The sequence below is a fragment of the Cryptomeria japonica genome, chromosome 6, assembly GCF_030272615.1.
Source record: "Cryptomeria japonica chromosome 6, Sugi_1.0, whole genome shotgun sequence".
Taxonomy (NCBI): Eukaryota; Viridiplantae; Streptophyta; class Pinopsida; order Cupressales; family Cupressaceae; genus Cryptomeria; species Cryptomeria japonica.
Window position 1 is genome coordinate 542,267,162 of NC_081410.1, and position 19,083 is coordinate 542,286,244.

A 19,083-nucleotide genomic window follows, 5' to 3' on the forward strand; every position below is an offset into this window, starting at 1 on the left:
TCAAATAAATATTTAATGTTTATTTAATTTACTAACAATTCCTATATTAATTAAATTAATATTTAATTAATTCACCCCCTTCTTCTAGCGATTAAATAAATTATTCATTTTATTTGATATGGCCAAGTTCTAGCTTTCAATTAAATAAATATTTATTTAATTAAAGTCTCCCTTTCCCATTTAATTAAATTTATATTTAATTAAAACCCCTTTTATATTTAAATAAATTAATATTTATTTAAATCAACCTAATGCAAGTTGTAACCCATTTTTTGAAATATATTAATTTTATCTCAATTAAATCCTAAAAATCCTCCCATTTGCATTCTCCTACAAAATCCACTTGCATGCCTAAACCCCTTTCTAGATTCTTCTAATCAATTCCAATTTAGCCTAATCCCCCTCATAATAATTTGCACATTTCTGAAGAAAAATGCCACTTCTCAAAAACTCTCAAAGTCTTTATAAACCATTAAAGGCTTTATGTCTTCAACAAGTTAACCTCCAAAGTCTTCATAACCATTAATGGTTAATTCACCTTCTATCCTTGGTTAGAGACTTTCCTCTAACTTAACCATCCTTTTAACTCATGGGTCTCTTCAAGCATTCATTTCTTTGACCATGGTTATCCCTTTAACTCTTGCACACGAGTTCATCCTTTGGATAAAATCTTTATCCACTAACTCAACCTTAACCAAACTCTCCTAGGGTAACCCTCGTGTCTCCTCAGACATTTAATGCCTCTTCTCTCCCCTCTCAAGCCTTCTCATATTGACACTTGTCAACATGGGATTGGTTTGAAAGTATCACATGGATTGAAGATCCTTCAATCCTAACCCTTGTTAAGATTACTCAATCTTAACCATCCATTTGCCTATTTCTTCTATAAATAGGCTTCATTTCTCTCATCATCCATTATCCAAGTTTCATGCATCCAGATTATAGTCTATTTCATCAAGTCTTAAGCTTTGTCTCTCTTTGTTTAAATCATAATCTTTAACATTTAGAAGCATTTCATATCATTAGCATAACATATTCATGTTAGTATAACTTAATATCCAGATCATAACATAGTTAGTTTCATTACCATAGCATAATATCTCATCTTAGCAAGCTTTTTTAATCATCATATAGATCTTAGTTGCTTTGCATATAGATCATCTTATCACACATCACTCATTCTTGGAGTGGTCATTCAAAGAGTCATTTGCTCAATGATCTGAGAGCAATCACAACTCAAGGAATCCTATGAGATAGAAAACAATGAAACGGTTTTGAGATGATATTGGTTTAACTTGTTTAAACTTGTTTTATCCTTCATATGTAATGTTTCATTGGTATGCTTGTTCATTTAGTTCTTAATTGATCACTAACATCTTTTCAGGTATACAATATAATGTAATGTAAATATTATTTTGAAAATATTCAATTTTAAACAATATTATTATATTAATGAAAGCGTGTATATAATTATAATTATTATAAAATAAATAATATTTTTTAAGGAAAAAGTTCAACGTACGAGTTATGAAAAAATTATTATTCTATGAAAATTGAAAAAAATATAAATAATAATATTATAAAGTGTAATGATGATTTAAAATAATTTATTGTAATGTTTTGTTCAACTTATAAATTTAGTTTTGCTTTGACTTATGTTCTTTACAATTTTGTTGAGGAGTAAATGTATTTTGATAATCAAGATTGAATCACTTTTACATGTAGATTATTTTAATTTATTTCTTTGATGGTTATTAGAAAGATATTGGTTACATTTCAAATGACATTATATAGGTATTTAATAATATTACTGGTATATTAACAATACTAAGACTATTAAATATTTATTCAAAGTGTCAAAACATTAAAATATATATTAGTGAAAAATTGTCAAAAATAGACTAGTACCTCTTAAGAAAAAAAGTAGTTCTAAAGTAAAATTAAATAATCATAAATTTGATAAGAAAATTTAAACATAATAAATATTATTTTAATGTACTTAAAAAGTTGACTAAAAATAATCATTAGATAATGTGGAGAAAGATAATTTTTACAATTTAAAAACTTAAAAATCATTCATCTTATCTTTATAAAAATTAAAACACATACATTAAAACAAAAAAATCATAGTTGTAATTGGTGGAAAAACAATTGAATAATAATGAATTAATAAAGTTTTTTATCACCATAATTAATATATTTTTCTTTTATTTTCTAAATTTGTCAAGGTTTCTAAAACATTTTGCCAATAGAATTTTTTTTTCCCGAAAATAAAAGATTTGTCTGAATTTTATATCCTATTTTTAAAAAAGATCTCTTAAAGTTATCATTGATTAAAAAAAAATAAAAATTCAGATAAATATCTATATATGACTATTCCTGTAGATAAGAAAGCCAACCGTTTACTTAAAACCTAATTAAAAAAGACGATTTTGGGTTTGAAATCCAGCCTATCGAAGAAGAGCCGGAAGAGAGATTTCTTCAAAACGTTTTTTCTTCTCCGAAACAGGTAAACTGGAAGGAGGGGGAGGAAGAGGCGATGGATGGTACTCGAGAAGAAGATGATTTAGGCTTCGAGGACATGGGGTTGGACGCCCGCTTGATTCGAACCCTTGCAAAAAAGAATATTACAAAACCTACTCCTATCCAGCTTAAAGCTATTCCTTTAATTCTGGTGAATTACTCTGTCGCATTTACTCATATTTATCTTTTACTCTTCCATATTTGCTCTATACTGCATATTGAATAAATATATAAAATATATTCATCGGAAACGTATGATTTCAGCTTGGTTATACTTTCCTAAAATATTAGTGTTCTTAAGACGAATAATGGATTAGCCTGCTCGGGCGGCTGATGAATTTGGTTTGATTTTCACTATTGTTTGAATTGTTAGTCTGTTTGCAAGCTTCAGTTATAGTTGTCCATTGTGGAACTTTGGTTTAAGAGGGCAAGTTCAGTTCAATGAACAACTCATTCGTTTGCCAAGTGAAGGGCAATGTTGATTGTGATCGATGTTGGAGAAGATTTTTACAGCGCTTTTTGAATTTTTTTTTTTGGCTTTTGGTTTTGATAGGAAGGGAGTGATGTTGTTGCAAGGGCAAAAACTGGTTCGGGGAAGACATTTGCATATCTTCTTCCGTTGCTTCAAAAATTGTTCTCATGCAGCGACAAAATTAAGAGTGGTCCAAGTGCATTTGTCCTTGTCCCAACCAGAGAGCTTTGCCAGCAGGTAATGTTAACTCAGTGTCTGTCATTTAATTCAAAGTGGAACCATTGTACACATTGTTTTTCGTATTTCTCTTAGATCAACGATGTTGAATTTTGTTTACCTTATTGCATTTTTGCATTTGGACACTTAACAAGCCAGGACTTTAACCAGTTAGAACTTCGACTGCTTCAGGTTTACACGGAGATCTCGTCTCTGCTGGAGCACTGCAAAGGTTCTTCGAAAGTTGTTCAATTGACTAGCAGCATGTCCATCTCCAATCTGGTAGCTTTTTTGTCCTATGATTTGATGGATAACATATGCGACTTTATTACATGGATATTCAAATTAGATTTTGGAATTAGTTTATTCCCTTCTAATGGTCAAGATAAATTGCAAAGACGTTTACTGATTTTAAATAGCACGGGTCATCAATATGGTTCAAGAACTTTGCTTTTAAGCATTTTTATGGTAGGAAGTATGTTGTGTTATGGTTAGGGGATACCTCTGGTTGAACTTTCTGATTGTTTATGTTCAATTTAGCACCCAAATGGTGAATATGTTGTTTCCTTATCCTTCAAAAAACTGTAAAATGGCATAATATTGGTAACCAAAAGTAAATCTGAAATTGCTTATTGTCTTTCCATTTGCAGAGGACTGCTATGGTTGGGCCACCAGACATTGTAGTGGCAACACCATCGTGTATTGCAACTTGTATTGCAGAGAAAGTTTTACATGTTTCCTCTATCAAGGAGTCACTTTCAACATTAGTTTTGGATGAGGTACTTTCCTAAATTTTTTGGACGTAATATAATTTTTCTAGTTCAAGAGTTATGGGAATATTTGCAGCTGCACTTGAGCCTGTATGCTAGACCAACTGAAATGATTGTTTGCAGGTAAATGTTAATTGGTGTGGTTCCATTAAATTTACCATGCTCTCTTCCTTTTTTTGGACTGGGATGCCAGTGGCAGTCAAATAATTAGTTTGTCTTGGTTGAAATATTACTTTGCTTTGGACCTGGATGCTAGTGGCTGTCGAAATAATATTTTATGTTTCTCTGTCCTATTTCTTAGTGGCTGTCGAAATAATATTTTATGTTTCTCTGTCCTATTTCTTATCAATCATGGGGTTTGAATGTATTGAGGCCTTTTTCATACTTCTAGTTAGGATAATGAAATGGGGTTTACATCCCTACTAATTTTGCATTTACAAGGGCAATAAGCAACAGTTTTGAATGCGTAGATAATGTTTGCAAATTAATATATGAATCCTGACAACTGAAATATCCTTGACTTGAATTCTATGTATATGTTATGTAATCATGATACAAATTCTCAGAACCTTATTGTTGAAAACAAATGCTCTCATGATGACAGGGAAGTCAACACATCTCAAACTTATGTTAGTTGGAGATTTGCTATTGGACTTGTAATAGAGCATTTGTAATGGTTGCTGGATTTGACAGTGTTGTTATGTAACAACTCTTCAGTTTGAATTTCCTTTTCATTCTAATGTGTTGTGTTAGTTCAGATTTCATTATCTGATGAAACATAAATGAAAAATTGATTGCTCAAAATAATCGGATTATCTATTCAACGATATACGACCGTATATATAGAGATTACAAGACAACGTTTTAAATTAAGAACTAGTCATTCTAAGTGAAAACTAAAAAACTAAAAAAGCTTAAAATATCAAATAAAGCTTAAAAAGAAAAATAATATAAAGCTAAATATGCGTCTTTAATAAAGAAGCAATAGTTTCACTTAACACACTAAAAAAGCTAAATAAGTCGACTAAAAAGCTAAATAGCTAAATAGCTAAATAAGTTGACAACTAAGATGACCACTAAGAATAGAAGATGACCATTATAGAATAGATATTAATATTATTTTAACACCCTCCCAAATGGTCATCATACTCAATACCCTACAGAAGACATTGCAGGTGTTTTGATCACAAATGCAAAGAACACTCTGTTGCTATGGAGACCCTCCCAGGATCTGCAAAAGGTAAATGATAGAGAGTACCAAAAGCCATCCAAGATAATGTAGCCCTCACACGCGAATTAGAGATCTGACACGCAAATTACTGAAGCTTGAAACCATGATTTTGAGGAAAAATCAGCAAACCCTTTTGCAGAAGAGTACTGAGCACTGTTTGCTCCAACAACTCTGAAACAAACTGCAAGATACCATGGCTGCAGATGTTCGCCCTAGCAATGTGATCCAAAATTGATTGCAACAAAGCACGATTTTTGAGGAGAAAAATTGTCAAACCTTGAGAACTTTGTGAATCAAAAAATCCCATGCGAACTTCGCGTATTATAGATGATTTTTGAGGAAAAAATAAAAAAAAACAGCAAACAATTTTTGAAGAAAAAATTGCGAAAACCTAGAAATACCACGCAAACTTTGTGGAATACACATGATCATTTTTAAAGGAAAATTATAAACCTTGCAAACAATTTTTGAGGAAAAAAATGTGAAAACCAAAAAATCCGAGGTTACAAATCATCGCTTTTGTGGAAAAAACGGTAAAACCTAGATAACCAAAATCCCACGCGAACGTTGTGGATTACATATGATAATTTTTCCTTAAAAATTATAAACCTTGTGAACAATTTTTGAGGAAAAAATTGTGAAAACCCTGGAAATGTCGCGTAGCACAACACTAGACATCACATGGCAAAAGCCTGATTTTTGAGATAAAAATAAAGCAAAAACCCTCCCATGATTTTTTGTGCAAAAATCAGAAAACCAACAAACAATTTTTCAGGAAAAAATTGTGAAAACCTTGGGACCTCCTGTAGGACGAGAGGGCCTTGCCCAAAAAAAATAATTTTTGTGGAAAAAATTAATAAAACCCAGAAATAATTTTTATTTTACAGACAAAATTATAAAAACTAAAATAATTTTGAAGGCAAAAAAATATTAAAAACTCAAAAATAATTTTTTAAGGGGCAAAAAATTATTAAAAACCCGTGAATAATTTTTTTTTTCTCAGAGACATTTATGAAAACCCGAAAACAATTATAATCAGATCGCACCATGCATGCCAAAGAAGACGTAGAGAAAAAAAAATCTTTGGTTGGACAGGTCGCAAAACGTCCAAAAATGCGGGAATTTTAGAAACCCTCGTGAATAGACCCAAACATGACAGAGGCAGATCTTCACGTGGTCGAAAAAAATGGCGGCAAAACCCTTCTCGTTGCGCACAGCCAACGCGTAAAATCACGGGCTGAAAATCAAATAGGTGTAGAAAGGGTTGCAACACCAGAAACACGTGTTGGAAAAACACGAAGGTTGCGTTGCCTGTAAAACAAACTCTGCACGTTTGGAAATTCCATGGAAAAAACAGACGCAAAAAAGTTGCGAAAATCTCGAGCAAAACAAACTGCCACCAAGAGAAAACAGACTCGCATTGGAGGGCAGAAAATTGCGGAAATGTAGCCGTCGTGCAATAAAACCCCTTCACACGTAGTCACGCAGAGGGTAGAAAACAAAGTCGGTAGCAGAGAAAAACGACGGAAAACAAAGTCGCAAAAATACGATGCGCCTTTTTGCAAACTTCGTGCAGAGAAAAATGGAACAAAAAAACTTTGCCGAAAACCCTTTGTGCAATAGAAGTCCAATGCCGCTCAAACCAAGCCAAAAAATCGCGCACCCTAGTTGGAATTTGCACACCTATCACAGAAGAACATGGCGGGAAAAAAACAAAAAACACACGAACCCATAAACGCAATTTTCAAACACTCAAAAATTCCCACTGTGAAAAATAAATTCGCCCTGAAACCCTCGAACAAATCTGCCTTCAAAAAGCAGAATCATTTTTTTCATAAAAAAACAATTAAAAAAAAATCTGTAAAATATTCCAGAAAGGAAGCCACAAATTTTTGGTAAAACATTTGCCAAAGTTTAAAGAATCCCATCGACCTGCTTTGATACCATGAAAAATTGATTGCTCAAAATAATCGGATTATCTATTCAACGATATACAACCATATATATAGAGATTACAAGACGATGTTCTAAATTAAGAACTAGTCGTTTTAATTGAAAACTAAAAAACTAAAAAAGCTTAAAATATTAAATAAAGCTTAAAAAGCTAAATAGTATAAAGCTAACTATGCGTCTTTAATAAAGAAGCAATAGTTTCACTTAATGCACTAAAAAGGCTAAATAAGTCGATTAAAAAGCTAAATAAGTCAACTAAATAGCTAAATAGCTAAATAAGTCGACAACTAAGATGACCACTAAGAATAGAAAATGACCATTATAGAATAGATATTAATATTATTTTAACAATAAATATAGTTGGTAAAAATTAGATTAATCGCCATATTAAGTCTGGTTTTTACATATTTTCTTTGCTGTTTTGAGACACTTAATTGATTTTAAAGTGTTTGATTGTGATTATACATTAAGCTAATCTTCATACCCTTTTTCTTAATATCATTTTATGAACATTTTTTAAGTTATAAACTTTTAAAGATACCTTTTAGTTTTAATTGGTTAGTTTTTATATTTCATTGTTTCAATATTTGCGTTCAGCCTTCAATAACTTAGTTTCCTATTCTAAACTTGCTTGCTTAGACCGGCTTATAAAAAAATCCATAATTAACATTTGAATTGATACCATAAATTATCCTACCATTTGACACATTACCTGCAATGTATAACGTTGATATGTTTGGGGAATAGTCCTTCAAGGACTTTGCATGACTTGCTTTCTACCATTGATGTCAATACTTTTTTTTGTCAAAATTGAGATGTAAATGGTATAAAAGAAGTTTTTAAAAATTATTGATGAACCATATCATATCTTTTGGTACACTATTATTTTCGTTGGCTCGATAGAACTTTTATTTATTTATTATTATAGGGTTGTTTAGTATTTTTTTGATTACTCCCCTAGCAAGGTCTTCTTCAGCTTGGGTGCCGCAACTAAGGGGCATCTCTTTTGTCAAATTCATCCAAGACTTCCACTTGGCTTTGTTGGTTGCATTGCATCACACCTACAATTGAATGTGATAGTTTACTCAATCCTAGTAAGGCACCCTTTGGTGTAGATGCCACAACTAAGGGGTATTTTTTCTATCAAATTCATCCAAGACTTCCACTTTGCTTTGTCAGTTTGGGTATGTCACACCTAAAATTGAATGTGATAGTTTATTTGATTGACCATTTAACGTTTGTACATATGAGCACACAACATGCCTCTTCAAGTTTTGAACATGCGTCTTCATAATGAAAGCATTCGTGAATTATTGCTTGAGTTGATATCATTCGATTGTTGCATAGGGTATTTTAATTGTCTTAAATATCCATTTTCCCTTGAACCTATTATTATTTTTCTAAATTCTTCCACAAGATTATTTTTTCCACTACTTTATTGATATTCCTTTCTCAAGTTATAAACTCTTAAAGCTTTTTTTTTGTGTTTTTGCTTTAGTAAATTTCAGTTGAATTTGGAGACTATAAGCCTACAATAATTGAGTCAATGGCAAATTTTGGAAAGATGCTCTAATACTAGTTGTCATATAGTTACAAGGCAATGCACTACAAATTTGTGGAATATGACATAGTGAATATAGAATATCAACAAGATATTTAGTTATAGGAATTGATGGAAGAGAGGTAGTGTTGATGTGTCTTTTGTACACGACCAAACATAGAATAAAATACCTAAAGGTACCTTATCCTCTCTTGAACAAAGTTTCCCGACTGTTGAAGATCTCGTTGAAGGATCAGTTGGAGTAACTCCAAGGTTCTGATATGTAGGTTCTCTACGTGTGGATAAGCTCTTTGTAGTACGATGTGATTTTGCTAGAATCACAAGGGGACTTACTTTTGACGACCTGAACGTCTGATTTGCTGGAATCACAAGTCCTACTTACTAACTGGAAGATAAGGAAATGGCAAAAGATACAAGGTTCAGGAAGTCTACTCTAAGACCTAGAATTCGAGAAGATGGATGAATGACCAGGTGGAGTCCTACTGGGCTGGGTCTCACCATCAGGCTTGAACAATCTGACACCAACTTAGTGCGATCTTCTGAGGGATGCTTCAAATATATTCAAATCAGATACCATCAGATACTGATCATCATTCAAGTTAATGCATGAACAATAGACGTGTAACGACTTGAGATTAAGCTCATTCTATGCCAGTTGACCACACAAGGCGCACTTACAGTCAGCAAGAGGCTAGTGGTTTGGACTAGGGGGATTCCATGCAAGTGCATTCAATAACTTCTTTCATTCAATCTAATGATTTATCATCTACAATGAAGATTCAACAAGAGACCATGCATATTGCAAAAAACGACACATTTCACCATATCTTCAATGAAAAGGGGGTTCATTTACAATCAAGGCAACAATTTCTTGCCTTCTCTTCCTAATCTACTCTAATTGCTATTCTATTTGCTATTCTCTATTAATCAATCTCTGACTATTATCTATTAACCCACTATTCACCTTTACAAATGAGGAGCCAGGGCTTTATATAGAGAGCCCTTTTCAAATTGACGGCTCTGATTGACTTAGAATCAATGGCTAGGATTGCAAGATAGATACCCTAATTAGGGTTTGTTACAACAAACTTCCTTAGCCAATTAGAAAATTACATTCCAAGGGTGAGGACCAATAGGAAGCAGGGGTAGGTGCCTTGAAGTTTGTGCCGTCTCCGATGAGTCAGGTACATTGAATCTGGACATGCTGAGGTTGACCAATCCGACTGAAGAAGCAGTGACTGGGATGCCACCTTGTCTGATGTCTGTGTCTTGGTTGATCTCCTTTCTGTCTCAATTTGATGAATGATGTACCTCTTTTACTCCCAAGTGCTTGATGAGGCTTTCTTATCGTCAAGTCTTCCTTCTCCGGTAGCATACCTTGCCTTGAAGTGCTGGCGAAGCCTTTCTTTGTCATCTTGTGGTAGAATGAGGTCTCGAGGCTAACTCGAACTCCTTGAACACCCCTAGTCTTCCAACGCTTCAAAGCACCTTGAATCCTCCCTTTTTGTATGTGGAACGTCTTTGATGATGATGGACTGGAAGAGGTCGTCCTTGTCCTGGCCTGGTCTTCTTTCATCTGCAAAACAAACCAAAAGATGATTAAGGACACATAATAAATTCATTCTAACATAGCATTTTCTACCTTAAATCGTCAACAAGAAGACATCAAAATGAAGTTTGCTCAAGATTCTCCCCAAGGCTAGGCCCCCTATAAGAATTTCGCTTTGGACCCTTTGAAAGGGTCAGGAGCGAAATTTGCATTCCTGGGCAATTTAGACCTCATTTCATCATAATCTCACAACTAGCCCTTTGCCTAGCTCAAACAAGGTGAATAAATAGGAGTTTCAAAGGATTTCGCTCTGGACCCTCTGGAAGGGTCAGGAGCGAAATTTGCATTTTAGGACAAAATCTTCACAACTTGTGACCACAACTTGCTCAAATGCATGTCTAAGGATCCCTTTAATCTCAACCAACATCAAGCTTGATGCAAAATTGGAGAAGAATGGAGTTTTTGAGGATTTCGCTTTGGACCCTTTGGAAGGGTCAGGAGCGAAATTCTAGTTTAGGCTCAAGTTCTGTCACTCCTCCACTCCGAAATGTCTTCCAAGGCAAGCATACACTAGTCCTCTATCCACCAAGGCCTGGGAATCCATCTCCTGACCTTCATCATGAGCAATTTAGGTGAAATTGAGAATTTCGCTTTGGACCCTTTGGAAGGGTCAGGAGCGAAATTCATTCTTTAGCTCAAAATCCTTACCTCTTAGACTCATAACCTATTCAAACACATGCCTATGGCCATCTTTAAGTCCAATTCACCTTGATCACTATCCTGGCCTAGCACAAACTTGAAGGAAAAATGACATTTTGAGAATTTCGCTCTGGACCCTTTGGAAGGGTCAGGAGAGAAATTCAAGTTTTTCACTTGATATTTCATTTCCTTCACTCCAATCTATCTTGCAAGGCGAGAATACATCACTTTTCTTCCAATCATACCATAGGGATCAAGGTTCTAGCTTCAATCAAGGAAAAAATAGGTGGTTTGAAGAATTTCGCCTTGAACCCTCTGGAAGGGTCAGGAAGGAAATTCATTTCTTGCTTGTTTTCCCTCATTCAACTCCATTCCTCTCACTTTTTTCTTACTTGATTCTCACCTTTGGATCTATCTCTCAACATAACAACACTTACTTGACCTCAACATGGCTAGAAAGGAGAATTTCGCTAAAAAACCATGGCCAGGGACAAGACCTATTTAGGATTTCGCCTTGGACCCTCTGGAAGGGTCAGGAGTGAAATCCTTGTCCAAGCTTAAAATCTTCATTTTTGGAGGCGACAATCCATTCAAGGGCAATCCTAGGGGCATCTCCCAACTTCTCCCACCTTGGTCTAGGCTTGGCAAAAAAAATGAAAGGAAAAGGTAGTTTTAAGGAATTTCGCTCTGGACCCTTTGGAAGGGTCAAGAGAGAAATTCATATTTTGAGCTTATTCTTTCATTCCTCTCACTTCCATCCACCTTCAAAGGCAAGGTCATGCCATTTCACACCCATTCAAGCCATAAAAACCAAGGATTTGACTTGCTTTGAAGGGAAAATAGGTGATTTTAGGAAATTCGCTCTAGACCCTTTGGAAGGGTCAGGAGCGAAATTCATGATTTTGCTCAATTCCTTCAAATTTGATAACCACTAGCAAGTCAAAGTCACACCTAAAGACACTTCCAATCCTAATTCACCTTGAACCACCCTAGACTTGGCATAAAATTGAGGGAAAAGAGTGGTTTTGTGAAATTTTGCTCTGGACCCTTTGGAAGGGTCAGGAGCGAATCTCTCATTCTAGACTTGACTCTTCATCTTTTCAATCCCAATCTTATTTGCAAGTAAAAATTCCATCACTCTTCACCCAAGGAACAAGGTAACAAATGAGGTTAATAAAGAATTTCGCTCTGGACCCTTTGGAAGGGTCAGGAGCGAAATTCATGTTTTAGGCAAAATCTTCATCTTTCAAAGTGTCCAACTACCTCTCAAGGCAAGAACATACCAATCCACCCTCCGACATGCCAACGCCTAGCCAAAACAAGGAAGAAAATAAGAGCTATAAGGATTTTCGCTCTGGACCCTTTGGAAGGGTCAGGAGTGAAATCCTCTTTCTAGGTTGATTTTGCACTTCATTCATCCAATTCTTCCTCAAACGCAATCAATTCAACTTCCTTTCATCCTAATCAAGGCTAGCTCCAGACAAGGTCACTCTAGGGCCCAAGGCAAAAAAGAAGGTCAAATGGAGGATTTCGCTCTGGACCCTTTGGAAGGGTCCAGAGCGAAATTCTCCTTCCATGTTGATTTCCATTATTTCATCGCCTCAAACCTCCTCTCCAAGGTAAATATGCATCCAAGTCTTCCAAACCATGCCTTAGAAGTTCCAAACTTGGTCAAGTTAAAGAGCAAAATAGAGGAAATATGAATTTCGCTCTGGACCCTTTGGAAGGGTGAGGAGCGAAATTCTTGTCTAGGTCAAAAATCCTTCATTCCTTCACATTCTATCATTTGGAAAGGCAAAGACGCATCATTTCCCTTCCAAATACGCCCAAGGAACAAGGTTGGTAGTCTAAGCAAGGAAGCAAATGAGGCTTATGAAGAATTTTGCTCTGGACCCTTTGGAAGGGTCAGGAGCAAAATTTCTATTTTAGGCTAAAATCCTTCACTCCTTCACTTTTAGTCACTCCCTAAGGCAAGAACATATCCATCTACCCCCACCATGACCAAGGAACAAGGCTTTCAGTGCAAACAAGGAGGAAAAAAGGTGTCTTCTAAGAATTTCGCTCTGGACCCTTTGGAAGGGTCAAGAGCGAAATTTCTTTTAGGCTCAAATCTTGACTTCATCTCTCACATTTCTCCACTCCAAATAAGTGTTTTGCCCTCAATAATGTCTGGGAATGAGTTAGTTCTAAGTTTGGATCAAAGTAGAATGTCTTATGGAGAATTTCGCTCTGGACCCTTTGGAAGGGTTAGGAGCGAAATTGAAATTTGCTTTGGACCCTTTGGAAGGGTCAGGAGCAAAATTTGACTTTTTGGTCTCTCCGTCAGGATGTTTGAGAGTGGTTTCGGATCTCTAGGGGTTATGATGCAAAATCTAGTTTTTGGAGGATTCAATTTTCCTGACTTAGTCAAATTTCAGGATCAGGATGACAATCCAGACTTAGCGAAATTTCAGGACATTTGAAGATCAGGATGACATTCCAGACTTCATCACTCACCAATTTGACCTAACTCAGACCTTCAAAGATGATATTCACTCACCAAGCTTCATTGACCTCCTGAAACTTAAACAAGACACAATTAGCAACAAGAGCAAAACTTTGTCCTAAGGAAGACTTTCAAAGATGACCCTAACCCGGAGCATCCACTGACTCACCTTGGCTCAAGCAGAGCTTGCCATCCTAGTGATCCCCTTGGCGACACTCAAAATGCAAAGGCTAACAGACAAACCCTAAAAACCTAGAAAGGAAACCCCAGAAAGCAAAAAACGGGTAGGGGTCCCCATTTGCAATGGGGCGATGTGTGAATACGTCACAACAGGTAGTAGGTTATATATTGAGTCCAGTGACACATACTATAGTGACATAGTCTGTTTCCCTATGAATAAATAGATTATCAAAGCTATAAGATTTCCAAAATCCATTCAAATATTGTTAGCAGTTTCTGGATTTGATTGTGTGAGAAATGTTTTGCCCATCAACGTTTCGAATCACACTCCGTGATTCATCATCAGGATGGAAGAGAGTTCAAGGTGTTGTAAAATAGTGAGTTGCAGACCTAGACAACAATATAAAGAGAGAGAGGAGGTCTTGTTGTGACCATTTCACACATCGCCCCATTAAAATGGGGACCCCCCTCTTTTTGCTCGTTTTGCCTGCTCTTCGCTTTGCTTTTTAGGGTTTTGGTTTAGTTTGTCAGTTGTCTGGACTAGGGTCGAGCCTTAGGGTTTCCGCTTCTGTGTTTTCAAGCCAGAGTCCAGTCAATCTTGAGAGCTTTTTGAGCTTCCTCTCGTAGGATGCAATTTTGAATAAAGTGAATTCGCTAGAGGCTAAGTAAGTTAGTCTAATTTTAGTCGGAATTTTGAATGCAGAGTCCAAATTTGTCTAAGTGTGAATGATGAGATTTTTGATTTTTGCCCGATTGAGTGATTTTGACCAAATATTGAGAATTTTGATAATTGATCTCGGGCATTGGAAATGACTTGTTTTTGCCTTGTGAAGTGATTAAACTCCTGAAATCTTGATATTCTGGCTTGTAGAAGCAAAAATCGCTCCTGTCCCTCAGTGAAGGACCGGAGCTTGTTTCTCAAAATTTTACTGTCTCTGCAGGATCAAGATGAATTTCGGATTGGAAATGATAAAGGGAGGCATGTTCTTTCCGTTGAATATAATTTGAAGAATTTTACAAACACGGAAATGTGCCAGGAGCAAAAATCGCTCCTGTCCCTCAGTGAAGGACCGGAGCTCAAAATCAAGCATTGCCTTGTCCTTGCTGGATTTGAACAATTTGACGATTTGAGGAGATCAAAGGAGATATGTTTCATCAATTGAATATAATTTGGAAGTGCCTTCGTGAAGAAAATTGGACCTAGAAGCTAATTCGCTCCTGTCCCTCAGCCAGGGACCAGGGCGAAATTCAGTGGTAGCTCCCGTCCCTCTCCCAGGGACCAGAGCGATTTTCCTCACAAGGCATGTTTTGGGCAAAGGTCAAGTAAGTTTTGAGTTTGAGGCAAACAAAGAAAGTGTAACGAACTCGTTGAAGACAAATTGAAGATTACAAGATACCAAAGTGAGGCCCAAATTGGCCTAGGCGCTCCTGTCCCTTAGTCAGGGACCAGAGCGATTTCTCCCTTAGGCCAATTTCTCACCAAGTTAGAACGAACTCCAGGCCAAGGATGAATGAAAGGGGGCACAACGAGTCCATTGAAGATAAATTTGGAAGTTGGCAAAGTGTAATTGAGCTTGCAAATGAAAATTCGCTCCTGTCCCTCAGCCAGGGACCAGGGCGAAATGTTAGTTATCTTGCCTTCCACTCAAGTTTAAATCACTCCAAGTCAGGATACAGGGTGGCAAGGACGTTTTGAGGTGTCTCGACGAAGAACAAAGTTGCAAGGACCACCAAAGATGAAGGATTTACACTAAAATACCCAAATTCGCTCCTGTCCCTCTCCAAGGGACCAGAGCGAAATGTTCGAATGTGTCCAAATTTATGTTAATTAATCACATTTCAAGTGTTTGAAAGGAAGTAAGGAACATCATTTTGCGCCTTGAAGACAATTGCAAGTCAATATGATGAAGATTTTGCACTAAATGCCCTAGTTCGCTCCTGTCCCTCAGTCAGGGACCAGAGCGAAATTTCTATGGAGGCTTAAGTTTTGGATGTTGATCACGTTTCGAGTACTCAATAAGGATCAAAGGACCTCATTCTACGTTGTGAAGGTGATTGCAAATTGATGGAAACAAAGATGAGCCCAGAATACTAAAGTTCGCTCCTGTCCTTCAGGCAAGGACCAGGGCGATATTCACTATACTAGCCATTTCCTTCAAAAATCACACTAAGTAAAGGACGTACAAGGTTGCACAAAGTCTAAGGTGTCTTAAGAAGATGATATGCGAGGGAGTTGAACGTCAAAAAGTGAGCAACTAGAACAAGGAGACAAAATCGCTCCTGTCCTTCAGTCAGGGACCAGGGTGATTTTCACAAAAACACTCATTTTCCTTCGAAGATCATGTCAAAGCAAGATTATATAAGATCGAAAACGTCATTTGGAACGTGACAAGTAAGAAGCTAAGATTAAAAGATGATGAATTTTGGCTAGAGCATAAAATTCGCTCTTGTCCCTCACCAAGGGACCAGGGCGAAAATCCTTCAAACCTCAAATGTGCCTCGTAAAAGCCAAGTAAAGCAAGCGTGGAATGGAGAGATGGCGTTGTTGATCGCCTCATGATGAAGATTGGTGATCGAAGAAGCTAGGATCAAGGAGAAAACACAAGGTTCGCTCCTGTCCCTCACCAAGGGACCAGGGCGATATCAACCTTAGAAGGCATTCATCCACAAAATCAAGTCGATCAAGCTCGAGATTCCTAGCGAAAAAAAATGCCAGTTTCAACGTGGAGATGGTGCCTTTGAACGTCGAAGGCGAGAATCAAGGCTAAAATGATAATTCGCTCCTGTCCCTCAGTCAGGGACCAGAGCGATATGGTTTGTATCTTTCCACCTCTCCAAATTTTGTCGCTAAAACATTTTTTTTTGAATTTTATTAAATGCTAAAAATCGATAAATTCAATTCAATAGCATTTAAAAATTGCGCATGAGTATTTAATTAATTATTTTTGCCTTTAAAAAAATCGAATTAATTAAAAAAAGGCATTAATTAATTAAATATTAATTTAAATAAAAATCAAATTGGGGCGCTTGTGTTTTAACTCTCAATTATTTACAAAGTCGGCCTTGGTTTTTATTTAAAATTTGTTTTTAAATCACTTTATTCACCAAGTCGGCCTATGGGGATTAATGAGGTAAGCGCCTATAAAGGGAAGTGGTTTATTTCATTTTTTAATCATCATTTTAAACCTTCATTTACATGCGATTTGGAGTAGACAAAGGGGGTGTGCGAATTTCATAAAGGAGAAGTGCGAATTTAGCAAAGGAAGTGGTGCGAACATCATCCAAAGGAGTGCGAGTTTGAGTTGAGCGAATTTGCCAAAGACTACGTCAAAGACCCCCCAAAGGTGGCGAATTGCTAAGGAGGACATTCGCTAAAGGAAGATCACGTGGAAAAGTTTCAAATTCTAAATTTTGCCTAGGCAAATTTCCTTGTTTTGCATTTTAGAGTTAAGATCTCAAGTAAGGTATGGCGAAATCTTCTCTTGTTTTGTTTTGAATTTTGATCGTCATAGCCTTAAATTTTGAATTTTGAAATTTTGAATTTCAGTGGCTCAATCGTTTTTTAGGAAATGATAACTCAAGGACTTATCATGAAGTTTCCTAAATTTTAATCTCTAATCTATTGTTATACATTGCAAGATCTACTACTTATTATGAAATGTTGTGTAGGTATGGTGACCCCGAAGGCGGGAGCATCCACCAGTCGTCCAGCTCTCATGAAGGAAGATCAAAAGAACGAAGAGCTGGAGACCAAGATCGTGTCTAAGTGGAGCAGCATTGGAGATACCAACTTGGGCAACTTCAGTACGAAGAAGTTTCGAGAGGTCCCCTATATTGGCAAGCCATCACCTGTCGCCAGGAGGATAATCGAAAGTGGCATCATTAAGGCGGCCGGCTTCCCTCCAGCAGTGCAGTGCCATGAGTTGATGATCGAGTGTGCTCGTCATTATGATCCTCAATCCAGATCGATCGTGTCCAAGGAAGGAAACACTTTAGCGTATCTTTCAGAGGAAGCTATAAGTGAGGCTTTCCATCTTCCAGAGCACAGGGATATGGTCTACAAGAGCATAGAAGGAGTCAGGTCCATGTACGAAGATGATCCAGATGCTTGCCTAAACATCATCAACAAGAACTGGTTGCTTAAGAGTCGTCCTCGCCTGAGCAAGATACCGAACACACCACATAGGATTGATTTCCAGGAGGAGTATAGAGATTTGATTACAATGCTCAACCGAGTCACAGGAGCCCCTCAGGCCTTCTACTTTGAGAAGTGGATGTTCTACTTTATCCAGGTGATAGTTTAGGGAAAAGGAACGATTCATTGGGCCAGGATGATTAGCCATTGCTTGGACGTACAGTTGAGGAGACTCAAGGCTACCAAGTCCTTCCACATGAGTTCATACGTCATATATGCCTTGATCAGGAGCTTTGAGTACGTAGGACTACCTCATAGAGGAGTGATTGGAAGAGGACCCGGCGAGGTCAGAGTTTGTGATTCCTATGTCCACTTACATCATCTGCTAGGAAGCAACTACAAGTTAGTTAATGATACCTTCACGATGAACATCACAAGGACGTTGCAAGGCGGGATTCACAACAGATTATCTCAGGATGCACAGGAGCTAGTAAAGAGGTACGGTGCTTGGTTTATCCAATTTCCGAAGTTTACTTATATTAGAGTTCATGGATGTCCTTCACCTCCATACATGTTGCCGAGATATCCGACAGACAGAATAGTGTTACTTGAGGTAACAAGACAGTTGGCAGCTTATGCGAAGGCATTCAGACACAGACATGGAAATGGAGTTCCGGTACCTATCATTTTAGGCAATTCAGTTGAGGTATGTCCTAATGCTTTAGCCATGGATGACGCAGAGAAGGAGTTAGCTTTGTATTCTTTTTCATTCTTTGCTTTGAGAGAGAGCTTTGATCCACATGGATATATAGAGGAGACAGTCGGTAGGAAGTTTAAGCATGAGTTTCAGATAGAAGATTTTATGATGAATCTCTTAGACGATCTTGAAGTGAAAAAAAAGATGCATTCTAGATTGCCTTTGGATTTCATCAGGAAATGCAAGATTTACAGAGTGGCCGACCAAGCTCAGGACAGTGGCAGACATCTCCAGTCATCCTATGATCGAGAAAGCAAATCAGTAAGGTTAGATTGGAATGAGCCCGAGGTTGTGGATCTAGATGCTTTGATGGCTCCAGTCTTGTCTTGTACTCGCAGATGGGTTGATGTGCAGCATCAGAAGTTGAGAGAGCAAGGCATAGCTATGACTTTCACTTTGGAAGAGAAACCAGCCGAAGGTGGAGCTAGTGTAAGCGAAGGCAATCCTAATCCCAGAAATGCAAGTGAAGGCAATATCCATCCAAGAGGCTCAAAGAGGAAAGAGAGACCTGAGAAGAGAGAATCTTCCCAGAAGAAGCAAGGGGCCAACCGA

The 19,083-nt window shown here is 36.9% G+C and overlaps 1 protein-coding gene across 2 annotated transcripts in view; it reads left to right on the forward strand.

Annotated features, from left to right (window-relative positions):
* The first annotated feature begins 2,404 nt into the window (after positions 1-2,404).
* Positions 2,405-19,083, forward strand: part of LOC131073008 (DEAD-box ATP-dependent RNA helicase 16-like) — a 155,907-nt gene continuing 139,228 nt past the window's right edge. The window contains exons 1-4 of one of the 2 annotated variants that reach the window (XM_059207474.1): positions 2,405-2,674; positions 3,077-3,232; positions 3,404-3,493; positions 3,862-3,990. In XM_059207474.1, coding sequence (XP_059063457.1) covers positions 2,540-2,674; positions 3,077-3,232; positions 3,404-3,493; positions 3,862-3,990 — 510 coding nt within the window. In that variant the 5' untranslated portion in view covers positions 2,405-2,539. The remainder of the gene's footprint in view (positions 2,675-3,076; positions 3,233-3,403; positions 3,494-3,861; positions 3,991-19,083) is intronic. The other variant, XM_059207475.1, reaches the window with a different exon arrangement.